We start from the raw sequence: 18422 nt of genomic DNA, 5'->3' as shown, positions 1-18422 counted from the left end.
TGCAAAGTTGATGATTGAGTTGGAGGCGTGCATGGCCACGCAGTCATGGGTGAATAGGGAGTACAGGAGAGGGCTGAGAACACACCCTTGTAGGGCCCCAGTGTTGAGGATCAGCAGGGTGGAGATGTTGTTACCTACCCTCACCACCTGGAGGCGGCCCATCAGGAAGTCCAGGACCCAGTTGCACAGGGCGGGGTCGAGACCCAGAGTCTCGAGCTTAATGACGAGTTTGGAAGGTACTATGGTGTTAAATGCTGAGCTGTAGTCGATGAACAGCATTCTTACATAGGTATTCCTCTTGTCCAGATGGGTTAGGGCAGTGTGCTGTGTGATTGTGATTGCGTCGTCTGTGGACCTATTGGGGTGGTAAGCAAATTGGAGTGGGTCTAGGGTGTCAGGTAGGGTGGAGGTGATATGGTCCTTGACTAGTCTCTCAAAGCACTTCATGATGACAGAAGTGAGTGCTGCGGAGCGATAGTCATTTAGCTCAGTTACCTTCGCTTTCTTGCGAACAGGAACAATGGTGTCCCTCTTGAAGCATGTGGGAACAGCAGACTGGGATAAGGATTGATTGAATATGTCCGTAAACACACCAGCCAGCTGGTCTGCGCATGCTCTGAGGACGCGGCTTGGGATGCCGTCTGGGCTGGCAGCCTTGCGAGGGTTAAATATTTTACTCACGTTGGCTGCAGTGAAGGAGTGCCCGCAGGTTTTTGTAGTGGGCTGTGTCAGTGGCACTGTGTTGTCCTCAAAGCGAGCAAGGAAGTTGTTCAGTTTGTCGGGGAACAAGACATCATGGTCCGCAACGGGGCTGGTTTTCCTTTTGTAGTCCGTGATTGACTGTAGACCCTGCCACATACCTCTCGTGTCTGAGCCATTGAATTGCGACTCTACTTTGTCTCTATACTAACACTTGTTTGATTGCCTTGCGGAGGGAATAGCTACACTGTTTGTATTCGGTCATGTTTCTGGTCACCTTGCCCTGATTAAAAGCAGTGTTTCTCGCTTTCAGTTTTGTGCGAATGCTGCCGTCAATCCACGGTTTCTGGTTGGGGAATGTTTTAATAGACGCTGTGGGTACAACATCACCGATGCACTTGCTAATAAACTCGCTCACCGAATCAGCGTATTCATCAATGTTATTGTCCGACGCTATGTGGAACATGATCGAAGTCCACGTGATCGAAGCAATCTTGAATCGTGGAATCCGATTGGTCGGACCAGCGTTGAACAGACCTGAGCACAGGCACTTCCTGTTTTAGTTTCTGTCTATAGGCTGGGAGCAACAAAATAGAGTCGTGGTCAGCTTTTCCGAAAGGGGGGTGGGGGGGGGGCTTTATATGCATCGCGGAAGTTAGAATAACAATGATCCAGGGCTTTGCCAGCACGGGTTGCGCATTCGATATGCTGATAAAATTAGGGAGCCTTGCTTTCAGATTAGCCTTGTTAAAATCCCCAGCTACAATAAATGCAGCCTCAGGATATGTGGTTTCCAGTTTACATAGAGTCAAATTAAGTTATTTCAGGGCTGCCGATGTGTCTGCTTGGGACGGGATATACACTACTGTGATTATGATCGAAGAGAATTCTCTTGGTAGATAATGACGGCATTTAATTGTAAGGAATTCTAGGTCAGGTGAACAAAAGGACTTGAGTTCCAGTATGTTGTTATGATCAGACCACGTCTTGTTATTCATAAGGCATACACCCCCGCCCTTCTTCTGACCAGAGAGATGTTTGTTTCTGTCTGCGCGATGTGTGAAGAAGCCAGCTGGCTGTACCGACTCTGATGACGTATCCCGAGTGAGCCATGTATCCGTGAAACAAAGAACGTTATAATCTCTGATATCTCTCTGGAAGGCAACCCTTGCTCGGATTTCGTCTACCTTGTTGTCAAGAGACTGGACATTGGCGAGTAGTATGCTCGGGAGCGGTGCCCGATGTGCATATTTTGGTTAAACTATCCCCAATTCAATGGAATTGCAACCCTCTGCATGCACAGTGCATTCTTCCATCACATGTGAAGTGCACTATTCCATCACATGTACAGCTGATTCTCAAGATCTTGCACACTAATGAGATGCTATTGAGCCCACACTGTCTGAGCCAAGGACTACATGCTTTCTGGTAGGGTAGGGGTTAATATATTTTATCTGACATACATAATGTTTTGTTAACTAGTAAATAGTAGCCTACAGCAAAGTGTGTTTAAATCATTTCTAACTTGATAACATTTTCTGCTAGTTAGTTTTTGCTACCATGTGGGTTTTAGCTTGCTTGAGCCTGCTAACTGAAGAGTGTTAATTCACATACATGTTTCATTTTATAACATTTACCTTACAAAGAAGTTGTTTAATCTAACTGCTTAACTATTTATCTGTACATGGAATTGTATTTATTTTTACTCATTTTTTCCTAATCTTTACAGGAAAATGCCACGTGCACAATCTGGTGTGTGGAGACATATCACTGCAGCTAATGTAGAAGGAAAAGCTGTGTACATTTGCAAATACTGTGCCAAATCATATGTGAAGAAGGCAACAAAGATGCAGAATCATCTGGCCAAGTGCACAAAGTTCCCTCAGAGCTCACAACAAGCAACCTCTGACAAAAGTCGCTCTACTTCTACTCGGGGTGAAAATTATGAATCAGACACCTTATCGATAGAAACTGCTCATGGTCCTCCTGGAATCAGAAGTGTTTTTGACTCAGTGGAGGTACGTAGTCAGAAAAATGCTGATGAATGTCTTGCTTGAGCTCTGTATGCAACTGGTTCACCTCTGATGCTCACAGGCAATATGTATTGGAAGATATTTCTGAATGTTCTTCTCCCAGCATACACCCCTCCAACCAGACATGCTTTATCTACTCATTTGCTGGATGCAGAGTTCAACAGACTTCAAGTGAAGGTCAAGCAAATCATAGAGAAAGCAGACTGTATTGCAATCATCTCTGATGGGTGGTCGAATGTTCGTGGGCAAGGAAAAAATAACTACATCATCTCAACCCCTCAACCAGTATTCTACAAGAGCACAGACACAAGGGACAACAGACACACCGGTCTCTACATTGCAGATGAGCTGAAGGCAGTCATCAATGACCTTGAACCACAGATGGTATTTGCACTGATGACAGACAATGCTGCGAACATGAAGGCTGCTTGGTCTAAAGTGGAGGAGTCCTACCCTCACATCACCCCCATTGGCTGTGCTGCTCATGCATTGAATCTGCTCCTCAAGGACATCATGGCACTGAAAACAATGGATACCCTTTACAAGAGTGCCAAGGAAATGGTTAGGTATGTGAAGGGTCATCAAGTTATAGCAGAACTCTACCTCACCAAGCAAAGTGAGAAGAATAAGAGCACCACATTGAAGCTGCAGCAACACCCGTTGGGGTGGTGTTGTCATCATGTTTGACAGTCTCCTGGAGGGGAAGGAGTCTCTCCAATAAATGGCCATGTCACAGTCTGCCGATATAGACAGCCCCATCAAGAGGATCCTTCTGGATGATGTATTTTGGGAGAGGGTGGTAAGCAGCCTGAAACTCCTGAAACCTATAGCAGTAGCTATTGCACAGATTGAGGGAGACAATGCCATCCTGTCTGGTGTTCAGACTCTGCTTGCAGATGTAAGAGAAGAAATCCGTACTGCCCTGTCCACTTCACTGTTGCTCCAAGCAGAGGAAACTGCAGTTCTAAAATACATCAAAAAGCATTAAGACTTCTGCCTGAAGCCCATATATGCCACAGCGTACATGTTGGACCCCAAGTAAGAGCATCCTGTCTGGTGCTGAGATCAACAAGGCCTATGGTGTCATCACTACTGTGTCTCGTCACCTTGGCCTGGATGAGAGCAAGGTTCTTGGCAGTCTGGCGAAGTACACTTCCAAAGCAAGGGCTTTGGGATGGAGATGCAATACGGCAGTCGTGCCAACATATCTCATCAACCACCTGGTGGAAGGGACTTTGTGGATCGCTTTTTGAGCCTGACAATGAGCCATCCTCAACAAGGTTGGAAAGTGACAGTGAAGATGAGGCCTCAGAGTTTGATGTTCAAGAAGTGGACATTAAGGAGATCCAGGGAGAAGACATGGAAGCCTGAGAGAAAGACCACCAAAGCTTCAGTTTCTAGACTTCTTTTTTACAGGTGTATGTTGAAAACGTTTTTGGGAGATGCGATGGATCATTGGGGATCATTCAATATTCCCTTTCTTTTGTTGTTCGGTGAAATCATCCCATGTGAAGAATCAACTCCTTTAATTAAAGTTAAATTCGTAACTAAATTGTTTTTTAAATTTCTATTGGAAGGATTTAATAATTTGCAAATATGTCTACTTATGATCAGGTAAAAGGTTTGTGTTTCTGTCTCCATATGATATGGTAAATATATCCAATGCAAAAAACATCTACATTTAAATGGTATTCATATCAATTTGCATATATTTCCATTAATTCCCATATATTCCCACTGAAAGTTTCCATCTCTGAATATTCCCCAAAATATGCAACCCTAGTAATGATCATGCTATTTAATCAGCTTCTTGATATGCCACACCTGTCAGGTGGATGGATTATTTTGGCAATGTAGAAATGCTCACTAGAAGGGATGTAAACAAATTTGTGCACAAAATTTGAGAGAAATAAGCTTTTTTTTTTATGGAACATTTTCTGGGATCTTTTATTTCAGCTCATGGAACATGTTGCGTTCATATTTTTGTTCAGTGTAGTTTACATGTTGTCAACAATCTAAGCCAACCCTGTCTGTTTTGCCCCATAGTTGCGCAAACGTCGGTTTTGTTGCTAAACAACTAACCCTTTTATGCGCTGGGAGTTTCTGGTGATGTGCGTGACTGTAATTGCTATTTGAAGTGGGAAAAGTAGCATACCTTTGGCAGGGCAGATATCTGGATATTCGATTAGCTGTGCCCATCCCTGCTCATAATCATGAGCTTTTACTCAGAAACAGGATTTCATATGTCATATGACTCACAGGATTCACTGAAAAAATGTAATGACTTTCCATATGAGGATTTCCCAGATGGGTAGACGAGGATGAATGTAACTTCTGGCAATTTTGTAAAAAATGTACATAGATTGGTTTTATTCCATATTCCAAATAAACCATGTCAATACTATGGGTATTTTCCTTTGAAATACATAGAGATTAAGAACTATTTTTCTTACGGCATCATTATATCTAATACATTATTTCCAAAAAGCACGAGAGGTGAATCTGGTTTATGGATCCCATTTCCACCATTGATGCTCTGCTCTTTCTTCTGTGTGGAGAGGTGCAATGGCATATTACTTTATCAAGTCTTACCTTCTGCAGCTCTCTTGAAGAACACTTTGCAGCTGCCACAGGTTAGCGCTCCATAGTGGCAGCCAGATGCTTCATCTGCACAGATCAGACAGGTCCTCTGGGGCGGGAAGAAGAACTCCATGGGGAACATGTGGTCTCTGCCACCCTCAAACCTTTAGGAACATATTAAAGGCTTTTAGAAACATCACAAACAAACAGTACATAATTACTCAACAGCATCCTTCAATAAGCACATGTGTTCCTATTACCCTCTGCCTCTCTCTTTTGCCACTACATACACTCTGATAAGTTGTTTCCTGACATTTTAACAGAAGTGACCATAACCTAATGCTTGAGGCCTGTAATTTTTCCTTCAGGGGTGAAACCATTGAGAATGGACTAATGGAATATTCAAATGAATCAAAACTACAATAGTGTAACAGCAGAGCTTGATTATCATGATATGACAAATTGACAAGCACAAAACAATTGCTAACATTATGAAAGGCACGTCGCTTAAGCAAGTTGTTATTTTGCTAAAAAAAATAAACATTGTGATATACACTGACTATACAAAACACATACATTCCATGACATAGATTGACTAGGTGAATACAGGTGAAAGCTATGATCCCTTATTTATGTCACTTGTTAAATCCACTTCAATCAGTGTAGATGAAGGGGAGGAGACAGGTTAAAGAAGGATTTTAAGACTTGAGACAATTGAGACATGGATTGTATATGTGTGCCATTCAGAGGGTGAATGGACAAAACAAAATATTTAAGCGCCTATGAACTGGGTATGGTAGTAGGTGCCAAGTGCACCGGTTTGATTGATTCACACGCAACAGTTTCTCATGTGTATCAAGAATGGTCCACCACCCAAAGGACATCCAGCCAACTTGACACAACTGTGGGAAGCATTGGAGTCAACATGGTCCAGCATCCCTATGGAATGCTTTTGACACCTTGTAAAGTCCATGCCAACAAATTGAGGCTGTTCTGAGGGCAACGGGGGGGAGGGGTGCAACTCAATATTAGGAAGGTGTTCCTAATGTTTGGTATCTCAGTGTATACGCCACTGACACTTAACACCCCACACAAAAGCTGAAACCCAATCTGGACCATGGTCCCTGATCAAAATTAAACGTGATTGCCTCTGGCTGGCATTCTATACGACTCCTCACATTGAGGCCTTATGTGCAATACTACTGCCATCAAGTGTATACCCTATTTGTGTGGTTCTTTATAATTAGTGAAAAGTTCATTTGATTCACAGATCCAGATTATTTAAGCATTTTCACTTTTCTCCCTCAGATTCACAGTTTCTGAGTGAGATCCTCATCGGGTGAACCAGACTGGGTAAGAATGTATCTGATTTCTAATCAGAGCTGGGCAGAGGGTGTGATGACTTGAGAGTGTGGGAAAGGTGTGAACAGCAGTGCCAGGGCCAAGGGGGGCAAGAGGGGTGCTCTACTGCAGCTGTCAGCACAGGAAGAGATTGGACAGTGTGTACAGACATAACTATACCTCAATGACGTATAGCGTTAGGTGTCAAGGCTCTATGTAAAAAACACAAGGACAAAGCTTATAACCAAGCGGCAAAACAGTCCTCTCTACAGTATCAGCAGTAGGCTAAATGCCCACTGGCTCTTGGTCAGAATCTAGAGCCAGAAAAGCCAGCTGTTAGAAAATAAAGCACAAAGCTCAGTTTCAGTGCCTTAATATGATGAGTATAATTCTGTTCTGATGACCTGGTCTGATGTTACTGGGAGATTGAAGTAATTCAGTGTTTCCCATATATTCACTAAGCAGCAGCGCACCACTAAATTGTTCCTAAAGCCAGACAGGAAGTATGTAGAAAAGATAATTAAACTATATATTTTAAAATAATATAATCTTTGAGAACTAGAAATCACCCTAGACACTAAGGGAGAATTGAACATCCTAAAAATAATGTATTTAAAAGTATTTTTTGTCATGGCTGGATTACTGACGGGGCACACAGGGCACATGCCCAGGGGGTCCCGATTGGTTTTGTTATACTATTTGAGCATAAGAACACAGAATTAGCCACAGCAAAATGCATGGGATTGCATGAAATTTGTTTTCCTGGAAATTAGCCACACACACCCCTTCCATGATCATTGACAAAACTAGGGGAAATACTGGTTAATTAATCCATAGATATTGAGAGTGACTGATCTGGTTAATCATAAATCAGTAATAAATGTAGGTACTTCAAATGTGTGATGAAATTATTAATGTAATCAATGCCAGGATATAAATGTTACTCTATGCTGCTCTTATCCACTTTAGCTATAAACCTTTAAGGAAATAATTGGAATTGTTGGAAATCCAAAATGAGGATATGTGATGATGATAATACTTCTGAACATTATATTGTTGATGGCATATCCTGTGGATGTCAACATGGCGTAAGAATATGAATGTAAACTGGGGCATGGCATGGCAAAGCAGGGGGGAAACGGAAAAAGGTTAGAAAAGTGGAATTCCTTTCACCCAGACTGGTTCTGACCATTTTGACAACACAGAAAAATCTCCACATATAAATTGTATTGTCAAAATCATTGAGGATAACAAACAAGAAACTTTTATATTGTATTCCTTCAGAAATTACTGTTCACTCTGTCACAGACCTGCCAAGTACCCACAGAATTTTGCAGATGTTCTTTGTACCCACCCCATCTAACCCAGACATCTAACATTTCCCCCGATGAAATGTAGCCTAAGTGAATGACTACTCAACATGAGCAAAATAAGCTATTCTGTATTTTATGTAAGCTTATTGGCTGGAGTAGAGGAGGGCTGATATGAAGAATGTAGCCCATAAGCCAATTGGAGCTACTGTAATAGCCATATGGTTTGTAAGTTCCAGATCTGATATAAATCTTGCATCATAACACTTAGACATTTCAGACTGTGGAATCCAGATAATACACTGTGAGTGGTGTGTGGCTGACATATGAATCGTCATTAGCACAGCACTTGCACGCTTAAGGTGCAATTTGGAGAGTAATTTAGAATCTCAGGTAAATTCACCATGAGTGGATCGGATGGTTAGGTCATCAACATCAGCAGTGGCCTACTGAGCATTAGTGCATCCAGCCCTTTGTTCTCAAAAAGAGCACACGTGCGCACATGCCTTCTAAGTCAGTGGCATATACACTGAGTATACCAAACATTAGGAACACCTTCCTAATATTTAGTTGCACCCCCCATTTTTCCCTCAGAACAGCCTCAATTCGTCTGGGCATGGACTCTACAAGGTGTCAAAAGCGTTGTTGACTCCAATGCCTCCCACAGTTGTGTCAAGTTAGCTGGATGTCCTTTGGGTGGTGGACTATTCTTGATACACATGGCAAACTGTTGAGCATGAAAAACCCACTAGCGTTGCAGTTCTTGACACAAACCGGTGTGCCTGACACCTACTACCATACCCCATTCAAAGGCGCTTAAATCTTTTGTTTTGACTGGCACACTTAACCAATCCATGTCTCAATTGTCTCAAGGCTTAAAAATCCTTCTTTAACCTATCTCCTCCCCTTCATCTATATTGATTGAAGTGGATTTAACAAGTGACATAAATAAGGGATCATAGCTTCACCTGGACTCACCTGGTCAGTCTATGTCATGGAAAGAACAGGTGTTGTAGTTATTTTTCGATGTAACTACAAACTCAAACCCTCACCCTGAAATGTTAAGTAAATATGGTCAATGTAATGTGGTGGTAACTATTTGTACTGTTATTTTAAACCTGAAACTTACAGTGTAAAGAACTATACCGCCTGTGTGATATTGGGTGGAAACACGGTTGGCTGCTATAATGTGGAAAATGTAGAACAACTTCATCTTCATTAATAATGAAAAATATGCAAATAGGCATGGTGATGACAGCTAAAGGTAAGTAGCAGCCCAAAAATACAAGTGTTAGGTGCCAGTGACTGCTGAGTAAGGCAAAAAACTATTTTCACACCAAACAGAGCATAATTGCTGCAACAGAAATGGACAACTTAATTGACCCTTTGCCTAACAAGCCTTTTTGAGGTCTATCTTGTTTTTCAACACTTCCATGTTCCTGTTTACTCACTGTACTGACCTTTTTGGAACTACAGTATATATTCTCATTTGATAATATACATTATATATATTATTACTGGCCAATTTTAACATTTACAGTGCATATAGAAAGTCTATATTTTTTTTACTTTTTTCACATTTTGTTGTGTTACAAAGTGAGATTGAAATAGATGTAATTGTAATTTTTGTGTCATTGATCCACACAAATTACTCCATAATGTCAAAGTGAAAAAATAATGATACAAATGAAATAACTACCATATAGTCCCTGCATAAGTATTCATCCCCTTTGTTGAGGCAAGCCTAAAAGAGTTCAGAAGTCAAATTTGGCTTAACAAATTATATTTTGTTATATATCAAGTTAAATTGAATGACTGCCCCTTCCTCTGTTCCACATACTGTACCTAAAATATCTGTAAGGTCCCTCAGTCAAGTATTGAATTTCAAGCACAGATTCAACTAAAAGACCAGGGAGCTTTTTAAAGCCTCATAAAGAAGGACAGTGATTGATAGAAGGGGAAAAATAACAAATCAGACATTGAATATCTCTTTAAGCATGGTGAAGTAAAAAATTGTATATGGATGGACGATGTATCAAACCACCCAGACACATCAGAGATGCAGTCTTCCTTCTGAACTGAGCTAAAGGACAGGAAGGAAACTGCTTAGGGATGTCACCATGAGGCCATTGGTGATTTTAGAACAGCGAAAGAGTTCAATGGCTGTGATGGGTGGATCAACAACATTGTCGTGACTCTACAATAATGGCCTAAATAAGTGAAATGACGAACACAAATATACAGAATAAAAATTCCAAGACATGCATATGTATGCAACAAGGCACTAAACTAATATTGCAACAAACACGGCAAAGAAATACACTTTTTGGCTTAAATGCAATGCCTTATGTTTGGGGCAAATCCAACAACACATCACAGCATGGTGGTGGCTCCATCACGGGAATGGTATGCTTGACATCTGCAAAGACTGGGGAGTTTTTCAGGATGAAAAGAAACGGGCTGGAGCTAAGTACAGGCAAAATCCTAGAGGAATCCTAACCTGATTCAGCACGACAACACCTTTTCCCCCTCAGGAGACTGAAAAGACTTGGCATGAGTCCCCAGATTCTCAAAAAGTTCTACAGCTGCACTGTCGAGAGCATCCTGACCGGTTGCATCACTGCCTGGTATGGCAACTGCTCAGCATCTGACCGTAAGGCGCTATAGAGGGTAATGCGTTTGGCCCAAGTACATCACTGGGGCCAAGCTTCCTGACATCCAGGACCTATATACTAGGCGGTGTCAGAGGAAGGCCCAAAAATTGTCAAAGACTCCAGTCACCAAAGTCATAGACTGACCCCCAAGCCATAAGACTGCTGAACAACTAATCAAAATGGCCAACCGGATGGCCAGCCAGACCGAAAGTTTGATTTGATTTGATAATAACCTACAACACAAAGCCAAATCGACACTGGAGTTGCTTATCAAAAAGGGAGTGAATGTTCCTGAGTGGCCAAGTTACAGTTTAGACTTAAATCTGCTTGAAAATATATTGCAAGACTTGTAAATTGCAGTTTAGTCATTATCCCCAAAACCCTGACAGAGCTTGAAAAATTGGGAAAATTATAATGGGCAAATATTGCACAATACGGGTATGCAAAGCTCTAATGAGACTTAATGATGAAGACTCAAAGCTGTAATCAAGGTATATTAGTGTTTATTTTTAAATGAATCTTAAACAAATTTTTGTAAATTTCTTCCACTGACATTAGTATATTTTGTGTAGAACGTTGACAAAAAAATAACAATTAAATACATTTTAATCCTAATTGTACTTGTAACAAAATGTGAAGAAATCCAAGAGGGGTGTAGACTTTCTATAGGCACTGTATCCTTTACCCTCTAACATCTATGTAACGTGGTTGGTGAAACACTACTTGACCAAAAGTATGTGGACACCTGCTCGTGGAACATTTCATTTCAAAATGATGGGCATTAATATGGAGTTGGTCGCCCCTTTGCAGCTACAACAGCCTCCACACTTCTGGGAAGGCTTTCTACTAGATGTTGGAACATTACTGCGGGGACTTGATTCCATTTACCCACAAGAGCATTAGTGAGGTCGGGGCACTGATGTTTGGCGATTAGGCCTGGCTCACAGTCGACATTCCAATTCGTCCCAAAGGTGTTCAATGGGGTTGAGGTCAGGGCTTTTTGCAGGCCAGTCAAGTTCTTCCACACCGATCTCGACAAATAATTTCTGTATGGACCTCGCTTTGTGCACGGGAGCATTGTCATGCTGAAACAGGAAAGGGCCTTCCCCAAACTGTTGCCACAAAGTTGGAAGCATAGAATCATCTAGAATGTCATTGTATGCTGTAGCATTAAGATTTCCCTTCACTGGAACTGAAAGGTCTAGCCTCAGACCATTATTCCTCCTCCACCAAACTTTACAGTTGGCACTACGCATTGGGGCAGGTAGCATTCTCCTGGCATCCGCCAAACACAGATTCGGACTGTCAGAATGATGAAGTGTGATTCATCACTCCAGAGAACATGTTTCCACTGCTCCGGGGAGCTTTACGCCACTCTAGCCGATGCTTGGCATTGCGCATGGTGATCTTGGGCTTGTGTGCGGCTGCTCGGCAATGGAAACCCATTAAATGAAGCTCCCGACGAACAGTTCTTGTGCTGACCGTGCTTCCAGAGGGAGTTTGTAGCTCGTTAATGAGTGTTGCAACTAAGGACAGTTTTTCTTTACGCGCTACGCGCTTCAGCACTCGGAGGTCCCATTCTGTGAGTTTGTGTGGACTACCACTTTGCGGCTGAGCCATTGTTGCTCCTTGAAGTTTCCACTTCACATTAACAACATTTACATTTGACTGGGGCAGATCTAGCAGGGCAGAAACTTGACAAACTGACTTGTTGGAAAGGTGGCATCCTATGACGATGACAAGTTGAAAGTCACTGAGCTTTTCAGTAAGGCCATTCTACTGCCAATGTTTGACTATGGAGATTGCATGGCTATGTGCTCGATTTTATACACCTGTCAGCAATGGGTGTGACTGAAATAGCTGAATCCACTAATTTGAAGGGGTGTCCATATACTTTTGTAAATATAGTGTAGTTCCAGTCTATTCAAATAATATATACCCTTGGATCATACAGTACATTGCTTATAAAACCATCCAACCGAGGAAGCTATTACAATGGGGAAAGGGGGATACCAAGTCAGTTGCGCAACTGAATGCATTCAACCGAAATGTGTCTTCTGCATTTAACCCAACCCCTCTGAATCAGAAAGATGCGGGAGCTGCCATAATTGACATCATTGGCGCCCGGGCAGCACTTGTTGTTGGGGGTTAACTGCCTCGCTCATGGACAGAATGGCAGATTTTTACATCTTCCCGGCCTGGTGATTCAAACCAGCGCTTATTCGGTTACTGGCCCAACGCTCTTAACCGCTAGGCTACCTGCCGCCCGCACACAAGAACATCATGTGTAATTGAAAATACATGGTCTGGTTGTACCTTCACAGTAACAAGCTGGCTATATTTCTAGGAACGTATACACACAATGTACACCAGAAGGGGGGGGTTACTGTTTATATGGACAAAAATACCACTCTTAAAAGCACCTAATGTGATGTATTAGGTCTATGTTTGGTTGAATTGTAGTTACTGCTGTTATACTGCAGCCCAGAACAATGTAAGTGTCAATGCCACACTGTGAAGCATTTTCTGACAGAGACAATACTATTTTGTCTATGGGGGGTAATTCAATAAACAATGAAATTCACATGGGAACTCAAGCTAGGGATGAGTTATAATGGGCCTATTAGACCATGTTAAAACGTATAGAGATGAGCTCTCCAAGAGAGACAAAGGGATTCTAAAATAAGGCCATGTGTATGAATAATGTTGGGTTGCTGTCAAACGGACAGTAAAGTACGTCACCATAGTTACCTTATATAGAACTTTCTCTATCTCATGACATTAATCAAAGTAGTCCTAAATGTACATATTTGTGACAATGTGGAAATGAGAAATACACGCAAACCTGCAAATCTGATGCTATTGCTACCCATTAAAATACATGCAATTGTTTGATTATAATTTCAATACCACTTCAATATCTTAGAAACATCTTGTAAATGCAAGTAGCAAATTAGAAAACTACAGGGCAAAATTAATCAACAAGTAAGGGCACCAAAGATGCACTATTATCCTGAAATTAGAGAAATAATTCTCCCTTTAACAGATATTATAGAGATGCTTCTTTGTCTTCTGGTTGAACATAATTGCTGTATCGCTGAGTTTCAAGTTGCAGACAGAGACATGTCTCTCAACCCACATCTAAAAATGATGTCTTAATATCTTCATGATCATTTCTCATGCTTAAACATGGCACATACAATTAGTATTTTACTTTAACAAGCTTTACAGAAGGAATGGATGTGTCCAACTGTATTATTATGTGATTACTGCATATTGTGTAATCACATTTGAACACCAAATCAGTCTGATTTAGAGAAAGATTTCTCACAGGGCAGGAAGGAAGACATTTGTTTGAGATATTTCCTGAATTTAAATTAATAGAGGTCCACGTCTCATATGATCATGTTAGTAAACAGTTTATACTGTAAACATGATTTTATAGCATTTCTTGTTCTGAATATATGGGAGTTGAGAACATTGGTAGCTATTTTTGGAGTGAAATTAAAAACATTGTGGCTGGACCGATAACAGATTCTCCCTCCATTCAGTGTTAGGGTATGTGATGTCTTGTGTGTAAGATTAAAGTCTGTTCATTGAATTGTTACTGACTCTTAGAAGTCAATCTTCACAGAGCATCTAGTCTGTATATAATGTCTTCCTCTTACTCTGTAGGCTACATGATAAGTTCTTGAAACATTACAGTTCCCCTTTAAAGTTGAGATTGATTTTACTACCTCTCTGGGCAAATTTCTGAGCACATACAGTACTGTTGAATGAAAATTATGTACACCATATACATTACACTATACAGTTACAGCTTTCATTTAGCAACCTTTCCTCAGAAATAAAGAGCAGGAAGTTAAATGAGTGTGTCAACCTCCAGGTGAGAGTAACAAGAATATTTAGCAACATTTGCTCAGATATTTGCTAAAAAATTAGCTCAGAAAGGAAGTAAATGTCTGTTTTCTGGTAATTTGAGATTCCTGCTTCTCAAACTTAAACAATATGCAAAACCAGATATTGAATAGTAAAAACTGGGATTCTAGTATTGCGCAATGATCCTGATCACGGAACTTCAGACCATGCTTGGTCCAATAAGGGCTCTCTTTCGCGTCATTTTATCTATCCTACTACAACTACACCAAGCATCAAACCACTGTGAGTAAAACATTAAGACAACTAGCATTTGCTCAAGGACTGTACTCAGTGTAATATAGACACTACAAATGCAATGCTTACTTTGCAGAGATTTTGCATGATATTAGTTGCACATTCTACATGCAGGTTGACCAAATATATGTTGGAAACACTTCAAAGTAGCCTAACAAATGTATTATTTTACTGTTGAGAACTGTTCCATGGATCTGTACACAACAAATACTTAAGTCATGTGGCTTGTGGCTTTGTGTCCAATTAAATCAGAGGACAAAGATATACACACAACATCATTTACATAAGTTCTAACGAAGCCTAGAACGTCCTGTTTAAAAAAGCAAAACAGACAAGCACTCTGGGCATACACTATTCAGAGCTTATAACTATAGATGCTCAAAGTAGGCTACAAAGTAGGCTGATAACATCTTTATTTGCTGTAATGAGCAAGTGCCTAACAAATTACCTTGTTTGCCTTGTCTGCAAAGTCCCTGAGAGAAAGACATGTGCATCAATGGGAAACCCCAAAGCTGACTGGAGTGTGATCATGAAGATATGGAGGTGAAACTTTGCAATTCCTCTATGTTTAAAAAATCTGAACTGGTAAAATGTGGTCTTTTTTCTGTTCCTTCAACACTATTCACAGCTATCCTTTTCAGAATCAATAGTGGTCTAACTCATGCAGAAGTCATTGTTACTACTGATGTTGTACATTCATGAAGATAATACAATACAGCACTATATAATTTGCAATATAACCATTTGACAATGGGGTCGTTGATTTTGTTTTTGATCAAATACATCATAAATATAAAAGTAGTCTACTATAGAGTAAGTACATTGTGATAGTCTGTTGGAAGAGGGAATGAAGAATTATGCAGCCCATAACATTGTAAAACTTGACAGGTGAAAGATTGCTTTGTTACACTGCATTTAAACATGTAGGTTAATTACCCCTTAATAAGGGCACTGTAATGTAAAGTGTTTGTGAATTTGTGAGTTTTAATAACCTTCTTACCTGGCATCTGTGTAAGAGACATCCAGCCAGTCACCGACCTCATTCTTTAAGTACGGGGAGTTGGGATAGGGCATCCTCCCTAGCATCCCGCCCGGGTACCACTGCTCAGAAGTTGGCCGCTCTCTGCGCACCAGACCACCACCCCGCTCATATTCATAAGGGTTACAAATGAACCCGGAGTCTGGTCCCGCACTGTATGGATTCATACCCTGCCTCGGTCCATATTGTGTGTTGTCATTGTCATTATACCCGTTGTACTGAGAACCCCATGACGTTCCGGCAGGTTCATTACTAATGGCCTCATATTTTATCTTGACACTATACTGTTGTTGTAAGTAGTCAGCATATTTGTCCTCCATTGTTTCTCCAGTTTCACAGACATGAGCTGGGATGACATGAGACGAGATTCTGTCTGGGTCAGTTTGACTGAAGTGTGCCAAGTGTGCTGGCAACAGTGGGTCAAAATGACAAGATGCAGAGCGTGCTCTTGTACTCAGAGAATTCTCTGTTTCTTTTGAAGTCGGGTCATCACTCTTTTCATTCAGTCTAAATTCCTGTTCACCTGTGGATGGATGTCTGGAGCTAAGGTGCTCCATGGTCGCCACTTCTTCTGTAAGGTCATTTGCTGGGGAACTTTTAAACATCTTAACTCGTGTATCACTTTGTAGTGGCCTGGCATTGCGCTCACTAGGGCATTTGTATTCTGTAATGGAGACGTTTTCTTCAGCTCCAGAACAATTCAATAGAGGCACCTGAAACAAATAGTTGCCTTGACTTTGGTCATTTGCACTGGATGGTGCGTAATTAGGTCCCAGGTCATTCATCTCATTCAAGTCCATGGTCAATCCCAGCGACACAGAGACAGCGTTGCAGAGCTCCCTCGCCGTTTCTGATATGGTTGTGCAGGCAGAATTGGAACAACTGTTCGCCACACGGGCGTAACTGTTAGGACTTAACTCCACTCCGTGATGGGGCACAGCTGGTTGACAGCACTGTTGTTTAGTGTTGCAGGCTAACGGTCCAGGGCGACCGGATCCGTATCCATTCGCGTTTGGATAGTCTAATTCGTTCACAGAGGAAAACCCGGTTTTGTTTCCTGTTGAGCTTTTGGCAAAATGGATACGTCTTGCATCCGATTCGAGTGTTCTGGAAAAACTAATGCTGTCATCTTCCTTCACTTCAATGTCAGAATTGCGAGCCGTCCCTGACGATATTTCTTTTCGGGGTGATTGCCGGTTAGTTTGGCGCATCTCCCAGGGGTGTTTATTCTGCATGAAACTGTACGAACTAGAAAAGTCCAAGGTTTCGGTGACAGTAGTGTTACTAGGCAGTGTAGCTTTCACGTTGTGGAAAACGTTTTGGAAAGGTCCGCGAAAAACTATGTTTGGGGAGTCACAAACTCCTCCTAATCCAACTGGAATCTCCATAGTCCAAAAAAAGGCGTTTACGCTGATAGGCCGTCAGAGTTGAAAAAATGTTTAAGAAAACGGAATTGATCAAGTAGGCCACATTAATAAGAGTTTAAAGTCATAGCCCTATTCCAGTTAACAAAACAATGAGGCAATAATTAGACTGAGCCTTAAAAAAATAGGAGGATTGCCCTATTGCGTAATTTAACAGTTTTTTGTCAGAAGTTTGTAGCCTAAACCACACACTATTTACCCAGTTTAAATAAAAACGTTTATGAAAACGAATATGTCGTTATTTCATAAATAAAACATTTGATTAACATTTTGCTCACGGATCCATACATTTTGACATATAGCCAGCAGAAATATCCTTCATGACAGATTTGCGCTCACCATTCATGAAGGCGAAAATGAAACTGCCTGAAGTGATGAGTTCTGTCGATGGACTATAATCGTGTTTTTTCTTCCTCTTGAGAGTGTGCAATGGTAAAAATTGTCTGTGTCCAATATGGCAAATGCGTTGCCGGAGAGAAGCGCTGCCTGTTTCACCTATGAAACTCCTCCAGTTGGCCTATCCTAACGTTTAATATTCATTTAAAGGTTATAGCCTACAAACGAGCACCTACAAAAGTCATCAAACAACTGAACACCCCGATAGGACAGTTGAATGCTTGGTTTTAAGAATGTTTGGTTTGCTGCAAGTTTGTGTATGGACGAAGTTCGCTTCCAAAGTCCTTGAGTTCCTTTTTGCCGTCAGCCTTTGAGTTTGGCAACATTCCCTAGTGACGAAATAAAACATTCCTTGGATTAAGGCCAGTAGGCATACATATAGTCATTCAAAATATATCGATAGGAGTAGGCTAGACAGTCAATGTGAATATTAAATATGAAAATCATGCAATTACTTACTTAGATAGGGTTGAAATCGGGACCAACCCACAGTAGCCTATAATAAAAAAGGTTAGAGTTGGCTGAGTCGGTGTCGTGGACATGCAGTGGCAGAGCACAGGTCTAATTTTGCCATTATGCATGATGATACATCACTGCTCATCATGCAATGCTTGTAGCTACTAAAAATACATGGCGTTTACAACTGCCACCACCACAGGCTTACATCGCTGACACAGTTATCCAAAACAAATTTCAACCACTCTCCTTAGGCAGTAGCAGGTTGCTCACAAGAGCAACAAGAGCAACAGCATTAGTGCCACCTGGGATAAGAC

At 41.2% G+C, this 18422-nt stretch overlaps 1 protein-coding gene across 3 annotated transcripts in view; it reads right to left on the bottom strand.

Annotated features, from left to right (window-relative positions):
- Nucleotides 1-18210, bottom strand: part of LOC139418425 (androgen receptor-like) — a 51165-nt gene extending 32955 nt beyond the window's left edge. The window contains exons 1-3 of one of the 3 annotated variants that reach the window (XM_071167834.1): nucleotides 18109-18210; nucleotides 15791-17978; nucleotides 5325-5476 (exon numbers count right to left, since the gene is read on the bottom strand). In XM_071167834.1, coding sequence (XP_071023935.1) covers nucleotides 5325-5476; nucleotides 15791-17217 — 1579 coding nt within the window. In that variant the 5' untranslated portion in view covers nucleotides 17218-17978; nucleotides 18109-18210. The other 2 variants (XM_071167836.1, XM_071167835.1) reach the window with 2 other exon arrangements.
- Nucleotides 18211-18422: the final 212 nt, after the last annotated feature.

Source organism: Oncorhynchus clarkii, chromosome 10, assembly GCF_045791955.1.
Source record: "Oncorhynchus clarkii lewisi isolate Uvic-CL-2024 chromosome 10, UVic_Ocla_1.0, whole genome shotgun sequence".
NCBI lineage: Eukaryota > Metazoa > Chordata > Actinopteri > Salmoniformes > Salmonidae > Oncorhynchus > Oncorhynchus clarkii.
The sequence above is the reverse complement of the archived record's forward strand: the minus strand, read 5'-3'. Positions and strand labels throughout refer to the sequence as shown.